This window comes from Balaenoptera musculus, chromosome 16 (genome assembly GCF_009873245.2).
Source record: "Balaenoptera musculus isolate JJ_BM4_2016_0621 chromosome 16, mBalMus1.pri.v3, whole genome shotgun sequence".
NCBI classification, from domain to species: Eukaryota; Metazoa; Chordata; class Mammalia; order Artiodactyla; family Balaenopteridae; genus Balaenoptera; species Balaenoptera musculus.
The window spans coordinates 25,639,475-25,658,688 of NC_045800.1; the positions used below are offsets into that span (position 1 = coordinate 25,639,475).

Below are 19,214 nucleotides of genomic sequence, written 5' to 3' on the forward strand. Positions count from 1 at the left end.
TGGTCCCAACTCCAGGTCACACCGGTGGTCCTAGTGGGCTTGAAAGACCCTACACCATCTCTGTGTTTGGTCGGAGCTCCCTTGACCTTTCCTGCAAGGTAACTTTCACGTGTTGGGCATGTCATTGTGTCAATTTCATTTTCCATTTTTTTTTGTTATCAGATGTCTGTGTGAGTGGATTGCGGTCCATCAGGCCCTCTTCTCAGGGAGCGTGTTGGTTTCTTCTTTCTCAACGAGGAGCCTGGGCTCCAGGAGGCTGGACGTGGGCAAGACGTTTGCCAGGCACCCAGGCTGTGTGGCTCTGTGCCCTCCCCTCCACGCTGCTCCTTCCCTCCTCGTCCTGGCCCCATCCACCTCTGCCATCTGCCGGGCTCTCATGGCTGCTCTCTCGTCCCCACTGCAGGCTGGTGGTTCGTGAGCACCTCTGAGGAACAAGGCTGGGTCCCTGCCACCTACCTGGAGGCCCAGAATGGTACTCGGGACGACTCAGATATCAACACCTCCAAGACTGGGGAAGGTAAGCGCCTGCGGGTTCAAGGGGTCGGGGAGATGACGCAGCTTTCCCACCCTTCTCCCTAAAACCATCAGAAACTCTAAAATGATATGCATCATGTTTCCCCCCCTGCTTCTCCCAGGATCCCATGTCACTGAGGCCAACCCACAAGCTCACCTCCTATGCCAGGTCTGTCCTTACTGGTCCCACATGGGGCTAAAATTAGAGGGGAGATTCCCTTGGGGTGTGGATCTCAGGCTTTGGCAACTTTGGGGCATAGATTGGGGAGAACGGTCTTAGGGCTGGTCTCTTTCCCCACCAGCAGGCCTGGGTTCCTCTGGGGGTCCCCACAGAGATCTACCTTTGCCCTCCTCACCCCACACTGTGCTCTCTGCGACAGGGACGACCCCAAAGGGACTGTGTGCACACAACTTCCTGCCGTGCACAGTCTGTTCAGAGGCCTCTCTTCCAGGTGCCTGTTATCCCGGTCAGGGGTGCAGACATGGAAGGCAGGTCTGTGAATCATTTCTCAGTGTTGCAGGAACCCAGGGATGGCTCCAGCCCCTGCACCGTCAGCCTCTCTCATTAGCTCTGACCTGGTGAGGTTTTTCTGGGGTTTTCTCCAATGCATTTCAAGGAGCCGGCCCCTCCTCCCAACCCCAGCCAGCACTGGCCTGGTCAGCCTATCCGTGGACTTGGGTATTCCCCAGAGCAGGCTGCCAGAGCCCAGCGAGTCTGAGCCACCCCGTTCCCGGCTGCCCGCTCCTAGTGACTTCCAAACCTCCCTTATTCTGGCAGCAGGAACGCTTGCCCTAACGGTCAGTGGGGGCCGTCCAAATGGGCACATCTGAGAGCCTGGGGGATGCATGCCTGCCACCCAGGGCTCAGGCCACCTCCAGGCCTGCCCCTGCCCCACGCCCCATTCCACACTGCCCAGGCCAAAATCAGCGGCCTGCCAAGCCCCAGCTCCGTATTCATCCTTCCCCCAAATGTCGGTTACTCGGCAGGCAGTTGGAGCCCCGCCCTTCCTCCCATGTAAATGCTGTATTTCAGTCCCTTGACCAGTACTGCAGCCCCTGCAGTGCATGTCTGCCTTGTGACAGGTTTCCAGAGACCAGGCCCCATTGAGAAGGGCTGGCATGTTCAGGCCAAGGTACTCGGTCTTTCCCAGCTGCTCCCCGAGCCCAGGGGCTGAGCCTGTCCCCCATCTCGTCTCTGGTTCCCTCACACCTCTGCAGCGGTGCAGGGTCGTAGCCCCTGAGCTGGGGCCGGTCTGTTTTGCCTGCAGTCACCAGGCCTCACCTCCTATCCAGTTCCACATTCCGGGGGGTATCCCAGGGCTTTTCAGAAATAACAATCCCTAGAGTGTACTGAGGTCTCACTCACTCCTAGGTGTCTGCCCTGGTACTTGAAATGCCCTCACCGCCCTGGGAGGGCTCTGTCACCATCTCCATTTTCCAGATGCAGGAACTGAGGCTGCAAATATTTAGATATGTATTTGTCCTCATAAGGCTTGAGCCCTGGTCGGCCTCCTCTGCCAGTGGTCTTCCCACCGTGCCGCATGCCCCTCCGTGAAGCATTTTCTTGTGAGCAATTCTAGGAGGGTGTATGTGTGTCTGTGTGTGGGGGATTGGAGCCCCACCTGAAAAGGTGACGCCAAGAGGGTCAGAGTGGAGATGTCAGGTAGATGCTGGAGGACCAGGACACCAAGTGGGCAGGAAAGAGCCTGAGAGGTGCGTGGGCACTGATGCCACCAGGCTGGTTTGAAGAGAGATTGGGTGCTTTGCACAGAACAAGCAGTAACAGGTTATAGAGAATTTTGACCTCGATGGAGTAAGAACCAGGCGGCCAGTGGAGGTTCCGCATTCAAGCAGGGGCGGGGACGGGTGTGTATGTGCGCGTGCTCGTGTACACTCAGGGCGAACCTCCTGATAATAGGTTCCTCTGCACACTTTGATAGGACCTGTGTGCCAGCACCCCTGGCAACATTTGGGCAGCTGTGAGTTCCATCATCACATCGTGGGCATCTCCCCGCAGCTGTACGGAAGGGCTCAGGACTCAGTACCCCAGCCCAAGGCCCAACAGCTGTGCTGTGTCCGCCAGTCTCTGCACTGGCAGCCATGTGGCTAAGAGATCAGCCCGCCCTGGTCCCCTCTCTGGCCATCTCTACCCCAGCCCCGTTGCCATCGCATTGTAGGTCCCCTGAGCTCTATAGGCAGAAATTGGAAGCCTTCATCCCATCAGAGCTTCCCTAACAGCTCATGTTCCATTGCTTCAGAAAGAAAAGAGACCATTGGCTGTTTCGGTTTATTTCTATTATCAGATATTCTGGCATATGTTCATGTTTCTCCTGAAGCCAGGTGTGCTGTGGAGAATGCAGAAATGTTTCAGTAGGGGGCAGGAGGGCCGAGGTGGAGGCTGAGACCCTCTTGTCCGCTGCTGATGAGGAGGGTCCAGGCCCGACATTGGCAGGGTGCTTCAGTGAGGCGCATCACCTCAGAGGTGAGGAAGTGGAGGCCTAGAGGGGTGTCACCTCCACAGAGTCCCCAGATCAGTTAGTGGCAGAGCCAAGACCCGAACCTGGGTCTCTGCCTGGGCCCTGCAGCCACCGGCAATGACCTGCCTTTCTCCCTGGGCTGGCACTGGCCCCAGGGTCCAGGCCTTCTCCACTGTTGGTGCCTAAAGGGCGCAGGGTCTAGAGTCCAGGCTCCAGAGCCAGACTGCGTGGATTTGCGTGCCGCCTTGACGCTCAGGTGTGTGACTCAGAGGGTTCCTGAACATCCCTGTGCCTCTGGCCTCCCATTTCTAGAATGGGGAGAGTGCCCGCTACGTGGGGCTTTTGTGAGGCTCCAGTGAGATGGTCTTGGTACCTGGTTTAAACCGGGTAAATGTCACTTACTGCTAAGGTGGCCCCAGGCTGGGCATCAGCTGAAGTGAAGTTCCTCTGCCCACAGAGAAACCAGGGGGACACACCCCCAGGAGGTCAGCTGTCCAGGTTCCTCCCGGTCTGACCTCACACAGGACCTCATCTCCATTCCACAGAGCCCGTCCCGTCCCTGTCTTATTTCACGCCGGGGCAGGTGGTGTCAACCCCAAAGACAGATGAGGAAACAGAGGTTTGGGGAGGGATGGCAGCCTGCCAGGGTGACACAGTAACCTGGCAGTGCAGCCTGGACTGAACCCATACCCCTAACCTTTTGTCCAGGCCTCCTGCTTACAAGAAGCAGGTCAAACAGGCTACTCTTCTCCCTCTGGAAAAATAAGTACTTCCCAGGAGGCCCTGGTGGGGTGTGGCTCGGGTGTGTCTGGACAGTTTGACTCTAAAGTGCTGGCCTCCCTCCCCCAGACCTGGGCAGCCTGGCACCCTCCTTCTGCAGTGCCAGGAGTTGGGGGCCCCTGATCCACCTGGGCGTCCCATAGGAAGGCGGGGGGCATGTGGAGCTGGTCCATAGCAGCCAGAGGACCTGTGCAGATGAAAGGAGTGTGGAGCAGTGAAAAGCTGGGAGGCAGGTCCTCCGTTGTCAGAAATCCAGTGGGTAGCATGTGGGGAAGGAACAGACCAAGGCCTGTGGCGTCCTACTGTGTGTGTGCTTCACTCGGCAACATTTCTGAGGGATCAGCCCCGTGCCAGGCCCTGGGGACGCAGAGATGCAGAGTCTTAGCCCTCAACAGACTTGATCCATTGGGGGTGACTGAAAAAGCCAAGACATAAACCAACCCAGGATGGTGAGAGTTATAAGCCCCCCAAGGAAGAGACCCCAAGTCTCTGCTGGGCACATTTGTTCTTCCACCCGCAGTGCCTGGCTCGTGGTGGCAGGTTCACAAGCAGGACTTGCTGAGTGAGTGGGGGCAGGGGAACAGGTGGATGTGAGCCCTGGTGGAGAGTGGGGCACAGCCTCCTGGGAACCATCCCTGCCCAGCAATGGTGGGAGCCGTGTCCTCCCCCTAGGGCCGCAACCAGGGGTCGTCCTTGCACTGGGCTGGAGCCAAGGCTCCTCTTGCCCTCTCAGGTACTGGGATTCTAAATTCCTAGCCCCTCCCAGGCTCAGGGGCATAACCTATGCAATTTGGCTTTGGTTGAGTTATTCCCCACCTTCCAGCGCTGCCACTGGTCAGATCCGCGCCCCTCCAGCAGGCATGTGCCACCGGGACTCAGTCCAGGCGGTGAAGCCCTGGGGGTGCGAACCTTCCCTCCCTCCATCCCTTCCCCACCCATCCCATCTCATCCTCATGTCCATTCTCTCCGCCGGTTCCCGTCGGCCGCGTGTTCCATCGCCATCTCCCACACCAGTGTCCAAGAGACGCAAGGCCCATCTGCGGCGCCTGGATCGCCGGTGGACCCTGGGCGGGATGGTCAACAGGCAGCACAGCCGAGGTGACGATGGGAGCCAGCTTCTCCTCACCCATAGCTGCTGTCTCTCTTTCACTAACACTTCTCCTCCTTCCTGGGCTCTGCTGCTCTCTGCCCTGTGGCCTCCTTACCCAGATTCACCAGCCAGACTTTCCTCTCACCTACTCTATTGGGAGGGGGGAGGCGGGAGGGGAGCGCAGGGGCCACTTGGGAATCGGGGTGACAATGGGGGCGGCTCTGTCTTTGGCCAGCATCCTGGGGGCAGGGGTCATGGGACTTAGGACAGGATTATTTGGGCAGCTGGACTCTAAGAAAGGCCACATTTACCCTGAAGCTTCAGATTGAGAGAACTGAGCGTGTATGGGTCTCTGCCTGGGCCGTGCCCCTCACCCCTGCCGTTCATTGCCTCCTTCCTCTGAGAAAGGGTTCCCTTGGCCAGAGCTATTCTAGCAATTACTTAGGGACAGAGTAGGAAGAAGGAGCCGCTCACAATCTCCTCATTCAGCCAGCTCCAGGGAAACTAGAGGAGGAGCAAAATCCAGACACAGCCTGGCCCCAGGGCACAGCCTCAACAAGTTCTGATGGTGGGGTCAGGTCCAGCTGGGGGCCCCAGCACTAGCTGTTGGGCTTGAGCCTGATCAAGACTATTCCAGGGAAGCCCCTGGCCTGCCATACAGGCTGATTAGGAACCAAGACGTTTGCCAGTCCAGGGCCTTTCCAACATCCAAATTAGGGGCAGGCCTCTGAACAAACCTCTAAACACCTCCAGAGCCCCGAGGCCAGTGGGTGGCCCATTTCTCCTGCCTCAAGGAGAGCGGAGGGTATGTGTTCCGGACGGTGACGGCACAGCCGGAAGGGTGTGTAATAAGCATTGGCTTTTCCAGAATTAGCAGGGATGCCCCATGACTCGCACCCTACCCCCAAAGCTTGTTCCTGAACGACTGTGAGACCCTGTTTTGGTATCTGCCCCAAGCCCCAGGCAGCAGCAAGCCTGGACTCAGGGGTGGCCACCACCCGTGGCTGGCTCAGCATCAGGCTCAGAGCACTGGCTGCGAGGAGCCCGGCTTGTCCTGAGGGTGGAGTGTGGGTTGGACCCTGGGTGCTGGTGCAGGACAGGGGGCCAAGTCGTGGAAGCAGAGAGAACAGGCTGAATGTGAAGCAAAGGCACCCTAGAGGTAGGATGGGTGGGGCAGCATAGCTGGGGGGCCAGGCGGGGAAGCAGCCCTGAGCCTTGGCAGCAAAGGAGAGTGGGACACTGGCCTGGAAAAAGAGCAGGGTGGAAGGTTTGGCCCGTCCCCATCCCCTCCCACAGCTGCTCCAAACACCATCACACACTGAACCCCAAACACACCTCTGTCTCCACAACCACATGGACTCTCGGACACTTCAGTCGGTGAAGCATGACCGCCGGCACACAACCCCGAGAGCCACGGGCGTGGCCACAGTACACTGTCCCATCCAGGCCCTACACAGCTGCACATCTGCGGTCCCGTGCACACAGCCACTCACAGTACACACTTATGCAACCTCACGTAGACCATTCCACGTTTGCATTATTTACACAGTCACAGATGCATTATCCACACAACCACATCATAGGTACACCTCTGCAGCTACCCCCCAAGTACACGTATAGCTTCATATGCAGTCTCGTATACATAACTCCTATACCACGTGTATATCGGCAACAGTATTTACAATTATAACACGATGTAAGTAGACACAGATACCCAACTAAATGCATAATTCTATGGCCAGCCACACATATGCAAATATGTAAGCAAATGCAGGCCCACGACTTCTCTCTTTTGAATAAGAGACCTAAACAACATCATTTCCCAGTCTTAGCTCTAAGTTAAATTAGGGCTAAGTTAAATCAGGCAGCCAAGAAAAACTTGCAGGAAGTTGGCTGGGAGAAACTTCGCTGCAAATAGCCGAGCTGACGAGGGGGGAACAGGCAGTGGGTCCTATATAACTAGACAAGAGAAAAGCAGTGCTTCCCCGGGGCCTCCACTCCCCCAGTCCCAGAGCCAACCAGACCTTCGGAATCAAAAGGCCTCTTGCATCGGGGTTGGGTAAATTGTAGGGACTGGGAGGGGAGCCAGGGAGACTGCTGACGGAGAGGAAAGTGTTTGGAAAGAGGAGGCGTCTGTGGTTTGGAAACTGCAGGGCTCTCCAGCCCCTGCTTCCAAAACCAGAACAGGCCCGTCCACCTCCCCCCAGCCACCTACCCACCCCGTGGGCAGCCTGGCCAGCCCTCCCTGGGGTGAGGTGGCAACCATCCTTCGAGGGCATATCAGAGTGACCATGGTGTCAGCGCCTCCCAGAAGCCCAGAGGTGCCCCCCAGAGCTCCCAGGCCCCTTCCCTCAACTTGATTCCTAAGGGGCATCTTTTCTAGAGACCCCAAGCAACGCAAATGACTCAGCCCCCTCCCCCCCCACCAAGGTCATTTCCATCAGTCTCGCCATCCTCCTGTCTGGCCCCCTAAGGTGGGGTTTGTGGCCCCTCTTCAGTGGAGGGACTGCCTCTGCTTTCCCCCAGGGAAACCTGTGAGGAGGGAGCTGAGACCCACAGGGCACGCGGCCACACAGAGGTAACCCACACCTTCGTCATCCAAGCCAAACGTGGCAGAAAACCGAGCCCCCAAACAGACCAATTGGAAGAGTTGCCCTGCCTGGGACCAGGGCTCTGAATTCTCACCTCCTGGAACTTACAGTGCCAGGGTAGGACGAGCCTCCAAGCCAGCCAGGTCTCTTCCTGGGAGCGTAAACTCCCAGACATCTGTGTTCACATCAGTCCCAGGGCCACCATGAAGAGGGCTTGGTGCAGGAGCAACTCAGCTTTCCTGAGTAAAACGGACGTCTCTGGTTCTACCCACCAGGAGGGGCAGGAGAAAGCAGGACGCTTACATGGCCCTCGGGGCTCTGTCCTCAGCACGCACACTGGGGACTGGGGAGGCTGGTGCTGGGGCCTGGCCCCCATGATGCAGTCTAGGCCCTGGCCTCTGCCGTGAGGCAGAGAAGGGCTCCTCTGATCTGCCCAAGGGAAAGGCTGTAATTTTTCTCTGCAAAAGTAACTTTGCCTAGGGAAACTTTAATGATGGCTTCCTGCACGAACCACAGGCTTTTAAAAATAGCCCAACTGAGCAAAGGCAAAATGTGGAGCCCAGGCCTCGGCTCACCCGAGCCTCAGGACCCTGGGTCCCTGGGGCCTGGCGCTGCCACTCCGGCCACCGCCCGGGCCAGGATTTACGGTGTCCCGCTGGAAAATGGAGCAAGCCCAGGAACAGGCGGGAGCGCAGGGGGCTGGACTATAAAACACGGACCTTCTCAAAGGCCCGAGTCAGAATCTGGCAGGGCCAGGTTCTCAGGCGGTCTTGGCGGCTCTCCCCAGCATGGCTGGATTGGAATCTGAAAGCTTCCAGGAGCGAGTTGACGCTGAGAAAGGCTTGCATTTGAGAAGAGCGTGCTGAACTGTGGAGGCTCCCGTGGGGCATCACCTACCTTTTGCCCTTTGGCAGCTTTTCAGATTCGGCCAGCGGCCTGCCAGCTCTGTCCTTGCCACCTGGCAGGGCAGCTGCCTCCATCCCACAGGGAGCTGCTATCTCCGCCCGGCACAGGGCCGCAGACAGGGCCCTGATAATCTAGGGAAGAATGAACAGATGGCCCTCCTGAGCAGGGGGTTAGGGTGGCAGCTGCCCTCTCCCCCACTACTGCCAGGGGCTCAGCCAGGCTGCCTGGCAGGGTCCAGCTGAGGGGGTGGGGAGCGCCTGTCTCAGAGCCAGCTGTTCTGTGCCAGCATCCTGCTATTTTGAGCTCAGAGAGTCTCCCACTCGGTGCCCCGGCTCAACACACCTTTGTCCTCATCAATGTACTCCATAGTCCCTTTGCAGCGCCTACTGTGTGCCAGGCACTGTCTCAGCCCCCAGGGAGAATCCAGGTCGGAGAGGACAACACAGGTTCGGGGTGACCCTCCCAGAGTGTGTGCCAATCTCTGCCGCTCGTCCTCCTCGGAGGGGATGGGTGGGGTTGGGTGTTCCTTCCCAAGCCGTTCCTCTGGGGAGACTCTCCCCCCAGGAGGCAGGGTGTCTGTGGCTGGCCAGCTGTGCGTCTGCCGGTCCCCAGCAGACAGGAGGCCTGAGCAGGGACTCCTGTGGAGGTACAGGGTCCCTGCCAGGAGAGGGGCCCAAGGGATCCAGGAAGACACAAACTGCCCAGCACCCCCCCAACACTTGCCCCCACGCTCCTGCTCAGCTCCCCACAGTGCCTGGGGAGCACAGAATAGGGTGTGCAGTCCTACCGTGAGACCAGAGTAGGCAGCTCCCAGAGGGGCTTCACCGAGCTGTGTGGTCAACTCAGCCCCCTCAGGGCTCCTGCCTGACTGTGCCACACCCGTTTGGCCCCTGGACCCTTAACAGGGCACATAACCATGCCCATAGCATCCTCTCGGGGAAATTATGTGATCAGGTGATCAGATGAGTGGTCAGGGGAGGCTGAGGTGTCCCTGGAGCTGTCAGAAGGTTGGACAGAGGAGGGGTTTAAGGGTTTGAGGTGGGAGACAGGCTGGGAGAGCAGGTCTGGGGCATAGATGGACGCATGGCATGTTCAGGAAGGAGAGGGCTTGCCTTGAGGCCTCCAGACACTGAGGGGACACCTGGGTTTTTTCTCGGACTCCCTGACTCAGGCCCCAGGAGGGCCAGGTTCCTCGTGGCCCTGCCCTCAGCCCAGGGAGTTTCTGGGACCCTGAGGACTCCAGGCCCCAGCAGCTTGGCTGCAGTTATGGGACTGGGAGGCTGGGAGAGCCAGCTCTATGCTGCCTGGGGCTTGCAAGACCACCTGGGGCCCTGGCCAGCTTTGGCACATGCAGGGCACAGCTGTGAGGCCTGATCCCTTCTCTTCCCTTTCCTGGAAAAGCCAGAGGCTGATGCAGTACACCTTGGCCACCAACTAAGTGAGGCCAGGCCAGGAGGAGAAGGAGGCAGGACAGAGGACCTGTACCCTGTCCTCAAATCATTGTGCTTTCTTGCTTCACCCCACCACCCACAGAGGAGAAGTATGTCACTGTGCAGCCTTACACCAGCCAAAGCAAGGACGAGATTGGCTTTGAGAAGGGCGTCACCGTGGAGGTGATCCGGAAGAATCTGGAGGGCTGGTGGTACATCAGGTAAGAGCCCCAGCGGAGGAGCAAGGTGCCCTCTGCCACCCTGGCCCCCAGGCTGGCCCTGGGCAGCAGAGTGGCTGAGGGCACCAGCTGGCAGGTAAATCCTGACAGCAGCTTTGCACCCACAGCCTGGCTTGACTGCTTTAGCACCACGAGGCTGAATGGCCGTAACAGAGAGTGCTCATCTTGCACAAACCCTCCCGGGACACATAAAGCAGGGCCTGAGCCACAGCCAGCGGGGCACAGGCAGTGGTGCAATCCCTTCCCATGCATCCGCCAAGAGGGTCCAGCACATCTGAATTTGGTTTTCTGTGTCCGGCTTGGGCTGCTTGGCGTGCTGTGCAGCTCAGGCCGCCTGCAGTGCTGGCGTCCACGGGCCTTGCCGAGGTCCCAGCAGGCAGCCCCTGCTGCCCACAGATGCAGGCTCGGGCCGGGCTGTTCCTCTCCGCAGGGCTGGCTCCCGTGGTTGAGAGAGCTGGGGCGGAAGTGAGGCCTGAGCCCAGGCCTAGTTCAGAGGCCTCTTGCTCTGCCCTTCCCTCTCCTTGGGCCTGATCACACTTCCCAGCTGAGAAACCCATTCGGGGGTGTGAGTAGGGGAGTGGGGAGCTTCCTGACGCTCCTGGAAGCAAACTAAACCCTGTGGGTTTCACTCACCTCTCCCCTACCAAGTCCTGCCCCCCAGGCCCCTCTGCCCTGGGGCTCCCAGGCCAGCTAGCACCCCCCACAAGGAGGGGCTTGTTCCCAGGAAATGTTCCTGGGTCCTTTAGAAGTAGCTCCGCTGTGATGATTTTACCCAGTTTCTCTTCTCTGCCTGTAACCCGGATGACAGAGAGAGTCCCTGTCATGGGCTCTGGGGACCGCCTGTCCAGCCCACCACACCTGGGAACCCCAGACCCACTGTGGATAGGATGCGTGTTCTGAGCTGTCCCCCACAGAGGGCACAGATGGTCGAGGCGGCAGGGGCACTCACAAGACAGTTGCTCAGAACACAGCACGCCGCGTGGTGTTCAGATTGGTCTGTGCTGACGGGTAGGATGAAGGTCGTTGGCCACGGGATTGAACCTTAGTGTGACCTGCCAGAACATAGTCGCCCCTGCCCCCGGCCCTGTGCACAGCAGTCAGCGGGCTGAGGTGTCCCTTTCTGTCCCGATAGGTGGGACAGGACTGTGTGCCTGGACGTGTTTGCCCAAATCCTCTGCCCCTAGACTTTGATGTTCTCTAAACAATGGAAACTAGAGCCAAGCCCACAATCCAGCCACCACGAGTCTGCGTGGGAAGGCCAGTGAACATTCTGGCAGGCTGCTAACCTAAACCACTCACCCAGAGGTTTTCTACAAGGCTGCTGGGTGTTTTAGTTTTCTAAAATGACCAATAAAATCACTCTGAGTTGGTTCATCTAGTCAGCTCTTGTCCCCATGGCCTGGCCCTTCAGCCAGTGGGAGCTGCAACCGAGAAAACCCTGCTGAAAAGGTTCCACCTTAAGAAGGCTGCCAGACACCCCCTTAAATATGCCATTTCCCAGCATCCCAGGCTCTGTGTTGATCCTTACTTCCCGTCTTTCTTCTCCAACCACCACCCCCACCAAACACACACACACGCACACACACACACACACACACACACACACACACACACACACACACACACACACACACACACACACACACACACACACACACACACACACACACACACACACACACACACGCCCTCCCTCTCTCCCCATCCTCCTTTGCCAGTTTGCTTCCCTCTGGAGTCATTCCGTGCTCCAGAGCTGGAAAGCAGATGTGAGCAGAGTTGGACCCAAACACACACAGCCTCTCCTGATTCACTTGCATCTCCCTGTCTGGAATCTAATTTTATCCATGTAACACCGAAGGAGCACATCAAGGTTTAGAATGGGAGCCCTCAGGACAATGAGCATTCCTGACCATCACTCCCAGGAGACCTCGCTCCCCGTCTCCGCACAGGTGCTCCCAGTGGCTGACAGGTTCATCATCTTTCTTCCAAGATGAAGGGCACCAAGTTCTGGGCCAGATGCTGCCAAAAGCTAGCTGTGTGACCCTCTGCTACTTGCTTTGCTTTTCTGAGCCTTGGTTGTTGATATATGTAAGATTAGGTATCTTTACTAGTTGCTTCCATCCACCCCTGAAATTCTGTGCTCTGTCTGCCAGCTCCCTGACTGCCATCCATTTGTTCACTGATGTCTGCCTTCCAAGCCCCAAAACAGGGATAGACGGGTGAGCTTGGGTCAGCCTGCCTGCTCATTCATGTGACGTGAACATAAGAAGCCGCCTCCTACCTGAACTTTCCAGCAAAGCTCAAACACGTTAGAAACTTGAACTTTCACATTTCCTTTCCTCCTACCTAATGAGCCCCCAAGAACAAGGTCAGATCAGGGAGGCAGGGGGGCTGGGGATTATCAGACATCTGGCATGGAGGAGCCATTCCAGAGAGCCAGATGTGTGCCAGGGAGCAGGCGGGGACATTGCACCCCAGACTGCAGGGCATTGGCCAGGAATTGCTGGACCAGGAAGTAAGTTCTCAGTGGGTTTGGGTAGAAGCTCAACACCATGAGGGAAAAAGGGAAAAACTTGTTTTCAGAAGTCAGCAAATCCCCTAAAATTAAGTCGGCCCTGTCATTTGCCTTTTGCTCTGTTTATGGGTTTTTGGTTTTGTTTCATTTTGTTTTGTTTCATTTTGTTTTTGTTTTGCCATACCAAAGGCTTTAATTTTATCCAGTCACGTGCTTTATTTAATCTTTTCATTTATGGTTTCTGCTTTTGGAGTTCCACTTAGAAAGATTTTCTCAGCCCCCAAGACTAAGCAAATATTCATGACTTGCATTTTTAAGTTTGCTATACGGTTGTAAGGCCAGAGTCTCACTTGTTTTTCCTAACTGGATCATCAGTCATCCCCCAATCACTCATTGAATAATCCATCCTTACCCCACTACGTTGAAACGCCACCTTTAGCGTTGGTCTGTCTGTGGACTTGTTCTGTGAACTTGATCTGTCTGCTCCTCCTGCAGTGGTGCCAGTACTTTTCCCACTTGGTCACTCACTCTTTATACACGTCTTCCTAGTTGGTCTCAATATGTCTATCCTTCTGGATAAATGTTTGCAGCTACTCTATCCCAGCATTTTGCAGAAGAGAAAAAATTGAGCTCCAGGGTAGGGACTTGTCCAAAGTACCATAGACCAGAACTCGGGTTTCCTAACTCTCACCTATGCTGCCTCTTCACCTCTCTGATCATACTTCCCTTTCTGACTGGGCATTTAACTCTATACACCTTCTCATTTCTTATCTCTAGAATTGCCCTCTGCTGTGGTGAGGTAGTAGGCCATTGCAAAGTCTACCTTTTAGGCAACCCCACATCTGAGGAATCTTCTCATCTCAATGTCCCATGTTTGCCTGATGTTGCAAACAATGAGGGCCCACACCAAGAGGGATCAGGCAAAGAACTAGGAGACAGAGAGGAAGAAGTGGTGTTCCCGATGTCTTTCCACTGGCCCTCATTCCAGTTCTCTCCAGAGTAGTGGCTTTGCCAAGTGTCTTACAGAGTGCAGCAGAGAAAGCTCACCTGGGCAAGGCCTGATGGAGCCTGGGGCCTGGACTGGGTGCTCTCATGATGCCATGTCCCACTCCTCCCTGCAGATACCTGGGCAAAGAGGGCTGGGCACCAGCATCCTACCTGAAGAAAGCCAAGGATGACCTGCCAGCACGGAAGAAGAATCTGGCAGGCCCGGTGGAGATCATCGGGAACATCATGGAGATCAGCAACCTGCTGAACAAAAAGGCGTCCGGGGACAAGGAGACCACCCCAGCTGAAGGCGAGGGCCCAGAGGCCCCCATCACCAAGAAGGAGATCAGCCTGCCCATCCTCTGCAACGCTTCCAACGGCAGCGCCCTGGGTGTCCCCGAGAGGACCGTCTCCAAGCTGGCCCAGGGCTCCCCAGCCGTGGCCAGGATTGCCCCTCAGAGGGCCCAGATCAGTAAGAGCCTCGCTGATCCCCGGGTCCTTGCCACACAGCTCTTTAGAGAAGGGGCGTGAGGTGCAAGGAAAGCCTGGGGTGGGGGTGTGTGTGTGCATGATCCCCGTATTATTCTCTTCCTGAGATGTAGGCTGACCCCTGACCCCAGGCTCGCTTTGCCAGCTTGTCTTATGCTAATCACAAGCATGGACAAGGCAATTCCTTCCAACTCCTCCACCGAAGATAAATTGCATGCATATATAAGCTGGTAGCGTCCCCTCCTCCTCTAGTGGGGAACCATGAATGGTCACTCTGCAGATAAGTCACCTGGGCTGTGAAATGCGTCCCTCGATGCAAGGCTGCTCTATGAGTGACAGCCGATAGAAGATCATCTTGCTGAGCCTTACCCCTTCTTCTTCCAGTTACCGGAAGTCTAAGACACTTGGAAGGGTGATTGTACCTCCCTCCACAAGCACTTTTAAGCAGCATTCTTCCGGAATCTCCTCCTTTTGTACAGGAGAAACCCAGCTGCTGGCCCCTCCAAATCTCTAGCATCTCTGGGGCAAGGATGCCTGTGGTTGAGGGTTAAACTGTTCTGTATTATGAGACCAGCTTCTGTTTGTGTCCAGCCATTCTTAAAATCTGGAGGAAAGCTGTTTTTTAGTTTATTTCTGAACTTGGTTACATTAGCTTTATGCCTGAAGCCTTCTGAGCAGTCAGTCGGGAGCTGTTTTGGGGGTACTTCCTCTTGCCTAGCACTGTGCCAGCTTCCAAGGATTTGGTAGTGAGCAAAAAATAGACATGGTCTCTTCTCCTAACTTTGGAAATCTGATAAAGCTATCTACCCTTTCCCCTGAAAAAAGCCCCTATGTCTGTACATTTTGAAATGTGCACATCATTTTAGGGGGTTCACGGATCCCCTTGAAACACAGCTAAGGAAGCTTAAAGATCTCTCACTTCCACTGAAGAAGCCCAGCTATCGTGCCTGTGGTGACCGAGAGCATGGGTTCGTCATAAATGCGGGAGAAGAGCAGGAACTTCCCAGCATCAGGAGGTCACACCCAGGGAAGGCAGGGAAGGCACTGTGTCTGGCTGCGATTTCTGAAGCCCTGTTTCTTCTTCTAGGCTCCCCGAACCTCAGGACAAGGCCTCCACCTCGCAGAGAGTCCAGCTTGGTATGTGTGCTCAGTTTCTTCTCTCTTTCTCATTCCCTTTCCTGGGTGCACTGTAGCAGCTCCCAGTAATTGGCTGTCTCAGTGCAGAGTCTGTTGGTCCAGAGCTTCCCCAGGGCCATGCTGGAGCTTCCAGCTTTGTGGGGCTGGAGGCAGGGAGGGAAGCCTGGGGAACCCAGCCTTCCTGGGGCCTAGCTGGACAGTTTTTAATCGAAAACACACTGCACTCCAAAGCTAAATAAATCCATCCCAGCCACGGCACTGGCAGACATAAACATTTAGACTGGCTGGCGAGAGTGTCCAGCCGGGGCATTGCCAGGGGCGGGAAATAGGGCTGCTGTCCAGGTGAGCCTGGAAGACTTTCAGCTTTGCCTTCCTTGCCCGGGAGTGCCCAGTGGATGCCAGAACCTGGGCGGGCACAGGGCAGACCAGTGAGCATCCTCTCTGGGGAGGAGGGTGGTAAATGGCAGGGACTGGTTTATGCTGAAGCTCAAAGAGGCTCAATGCTACTGGGGTCTGTGGCGCCTGTAGGTGGGGTTTCCTGGCATCCAGACCACTATGGAGGTGGATATGCACTCAGGGTGCTGGGGCTTTGGGTGAGAGGTGGCAGACCGAGAGCCCTAGAACCAAGAACTGTCATCTGGGGCAGTGGGATGCAGTGGAAAGAATGGGGCTTCAGGCCTGCCAAGCATGGATGCATACTCCATTTCTGACACTGAGAAACAGCGAGCCCCTGGCCAGGTTGCTTACCCTCCACAGGCCTCAGTTTCCTTATTTATAAGAGGGGGACAGTGCCAGCCATCTCCTAGGGCTGTTGTAAGGATGGGATGAGATGGTGTACGCGGAGGGCTGGCCGTCGACTTTCCACCTCCTCTGTCAGCTCTTTGTGCACTGTGTGTGGACAAGGATTCTGAAGTCACATCTGGGCTTAGCAGCGAGATTTACTGTGGTCAGTGACATCCGCCCCAGGGGGGCGGACAGCAGCAGTCACTGGAAGAGTTGGCCTTCCGTAAACAGGATTTTTGAAGATTTGGCCCCTGGAGATGGGACCGTCCTGGCCCTGGCCATCAGCCCCAGTGGAGTTTCTATCTTGTTTCCCCTCCCATTTTACACAACTGAACGAGTTCTCCCCTCCCTCCCATCTCTCTCAGCCCCAGCTGATTATTTTCGGGCAGACTTGATTTTGGCAAGAATGGGGTAATTCTTTCCACACCTGCCAAAAGCAGGGCTTGCTAGGACAGAGCTGCTCCTTCCAGCTATGTCCGTCCGACTCCCACCTGGCTGCGGGGGTCCAGGCAGGGCTGGGACCTGGGCCACATCTGTGCGCATGCACTGCTGCAGAGCCAGCCACCAGGGCAGGGAAAGTTGACCTGGTCCCTCAAAACCAGCCTCCCCCCACCCTTCACTCACTCTGACCTGAGGCAGCTCAGCTGTGAGTGGCAGGATTCGAACATGCTGAGCCTTGAAGGACGAGGCAGGTTAAGAGGAATAGGATGGCGTTTCAGGAAGAGCGTTCGGCTTCAGCTTATGTTTATAGAGCTTTTCCTGTGCCGTTGGCTGGACCAGAAGCTATGTTCATTATCTCATGACCCTGTTATTAGTTCCATTTTACAGATGAGGGAACTGAGGCTCAGAGAGGGCAAGGGCCTTGCCCAGGGCCACACAACTGGTGAATTGCTGAGCTGGGATTGGAGCCCACATGCGTCCACCTGCAGGCAGAGATCTTTTGAGGTCTTCCTGCTACACTGTAGCTGCTTCCCCCCTCTAGCCTCCCAAACACATGTACCTTTTTTATAAGATTGTTTTATTTTAACTCCTTTGTTTGATACCAGGCCATACTGGGAGTGATGGGGAGGCACCAAGGCCATGTTGGCTGGAGTAGAGACTGGCTGAAGCTGGAATGTCCTCTCCACGAGGGCAAGGGGGTTGTCTTGTCCCTTTGGTTCACTCTTGGATGCCTGGTGCCTTGGACCAGAGTCTGGCACCCAGTAGACACACAACAAACATTTGCCAAGTGAATGAATGAGGCTCACGACTCATGGGCTGTGGCCATATTCTAAATTTCCTTGCATGTCAGCCTTAGTTATCGACGTGCCAGCATCTAGGAAGCATTTGCTGCCCAGCGTGTTCTACCCAACCCCAGAGCAAAGGATCCTGAGTTTATTCCGTGCTTGCCTAACCATTTGGCATCATCATGATGACCGACCAAGGGGTTTTCTGACCAACCCCACACCCCTTACACCCACCCCACCTCTGCAGTCAGGTGTCACCCCGGTGGCCCTTCACCTGAGACTCAAGGACATGGCTCTCCTCTCCCAGGGGGCAGTGTGCACGGGCTTTGTTACAACAATTTCTCTGCTTTTTGACTTTCATTTTGGGACCTAGCTGTTGAGGCTTCTGAAAACTGGATTCCAAATATGTAAGGGTGGAAATTTACTTAGATGATCATTTTCATAGCTCAGACAAGTCTCAAGCGAATCCTGGGTATTCTTAGAGAGCCTGGTCAGGAGAGTGGTCTCTTGGTGAGACACCCTGAGACTCAGGTGATTGATACATCCTCAAGTCAGCTGCTCTCCACCTGGTGTAACTGCCACACTCACCTCAGTTACGGTTCTGATCAGGTGGGTCTTGCTGACTGAGTCCTTCTCTGCCTCAGGGGTTCCAGCTGCCTAAGCCGCCAGAGCCCCCTTCTGTTGAGGTGGAGTACTACACCATTGCCGAATTCCAGTCGTGCATTTCTGATGGGATCAGTTTTCGAGGCGGACAGAAGGCAGAGGTGAGCCGTGGGCCATGGGGCTAAGGGTTATAATTCGTGATGGTCAGATACCTCCCGTATTTCCCATTTATGTCTTGCTGGTGACATTCCTGAGGGGCGGGCAGGAAAGGTGCAGAAACAGGACCCACAGGGATTAGAATTTGCCTAAAGCCAGTAGGTGCCACAGCCAGGACTAGAACCCACAGCTCATGTCTCCACCCAGCTCCCGTCACAGCAGCGTTTCCCAAAGCATATTATAGGAGCTTGTGATGGGGGCACTTTGAAGCAAGGGGCCTCTGGGGTTGAATGAGTTTGGAGGACAGTGAGTTAAACAAAACCCAACCAGCTTTGTTGTTTTAATTGCAGAACGTCTCAGAGCCTAGATATGGGGGTGTCACTGTGTGTCTCTAAGAGGGGACTGGAATAGGCAGTATCACCTAGATTCCTCTCCCAGGAGCTCCTGGGGGCCAGGGTTCCACAAGACCCATATTAGGAAGTGCTGCTGTTGGGAGAATGTGGTCCAGGCAGCCGGAGTAAGGCACTGAGGACCCCAATTCTGGCCATGTCCACACCACAGGCACCTCTGACATTTGATGCAGTCACTTCTCCCCCAGGTTTTGATGATTTCTCTCTGCAAATGGGTAGTAGACCCTCTCCTGCTCCCTCCCAGCCGGTCTTCTAGCATTTATGAAACCCCACTTTGTGGCCAGCGCTGAACATGGCATTCCAGGGCCAGAGAAGATCTGTGACTCAGATCTTTCTCTTGAGTGGCTCTGTGTAGTAATGGAGTTAAGTCCAGTTAATACCTGTAAAACCATCAGAAGAGTGATTGGGCAGTCTCTGCCCATTGAAGAGGTGATATCCCCAATGTGAACGTTTTAAACCACATGCCTGGAACTTAGAACTAAATTTCTAAGAGAAATCATTCTCTCAGTGGTGCTTATGCTTCCAGAAGAGCCTATGAAGCTCATAATGTAAGAGAACTGACATACTTAGGATCTACCCACACATGCATTTTGAGTATGGAGTGGGCAGAGTGAAGGATGGAATATAGCACCCAAGGCAGGGCGGGGGCTGCAGAGGGCTGGCCTCAGGCAGACCTTGCCTTTGGTGGTCTCTATCCTCCCTTCCTTCCTTGCCCCTCTTCCACCAGTGCCGGTGCTTTCAAGCTTCCCTTCCCCTCCCTGGGACCTCTTCCTCCAGCAGTGTTCCACAATTCAAAATTACAGTTGTTCCTCGGGATCCGTGGGGGATTGGTTCCATGACCCCCAATGGACACCCAAATCCTGGGATGCTCAAGGCCCTTAC

At 55.7% G+C, this 19,214-nt stretch overlaps 1 protein-coding gene across 11 annotated transcripts in view; it reads left to right on the top strand.

Annotated features, from left to right (window-relative positions):
- SH3PXD2A (SH3 and PX domains 2A) overlaps positions 1 to 19,214 on the top strand; it is a 243,790-nt gene that overhangs the window by 211,861 nt on the left and 12,715 nt on the right. For 9 of the 11 annotated variants that reach the window (XM_036828694.1, XM_036828695.1, XM_036828693.1 and 6 more), the window contains 6 exons: positions 404 to 517; positions 4,785 to 4,868; positions 9,891 to 10,008; positions 13,663 to 14,000; positions 15,105 to 15,154; positions 17,808 to 17,927. In XM_036828694.1, the coding sequence (XP_036684589.1) occupies positions 404 to 517; positions 4,785 to 4,868; positions 9,891 to 10,008; positions 13,663 to 14,000; positions 15,105 to 15,154; positions 17,808 to 17,927 (824 nt within the window). The remainder of the gene's footprint in view (positions 1 to 403; positions 518 to 4,784; positions 4,869 to 9,890; positions 10,009 to 13,662; positions 14,001 to 15,104; positions 15,155 to 17,807; positions 17,928 to 19,214) is intronic. The other 2 variants (XM_036828697.1, XM_036828700.1) reach the window with 1 other exon arrangement.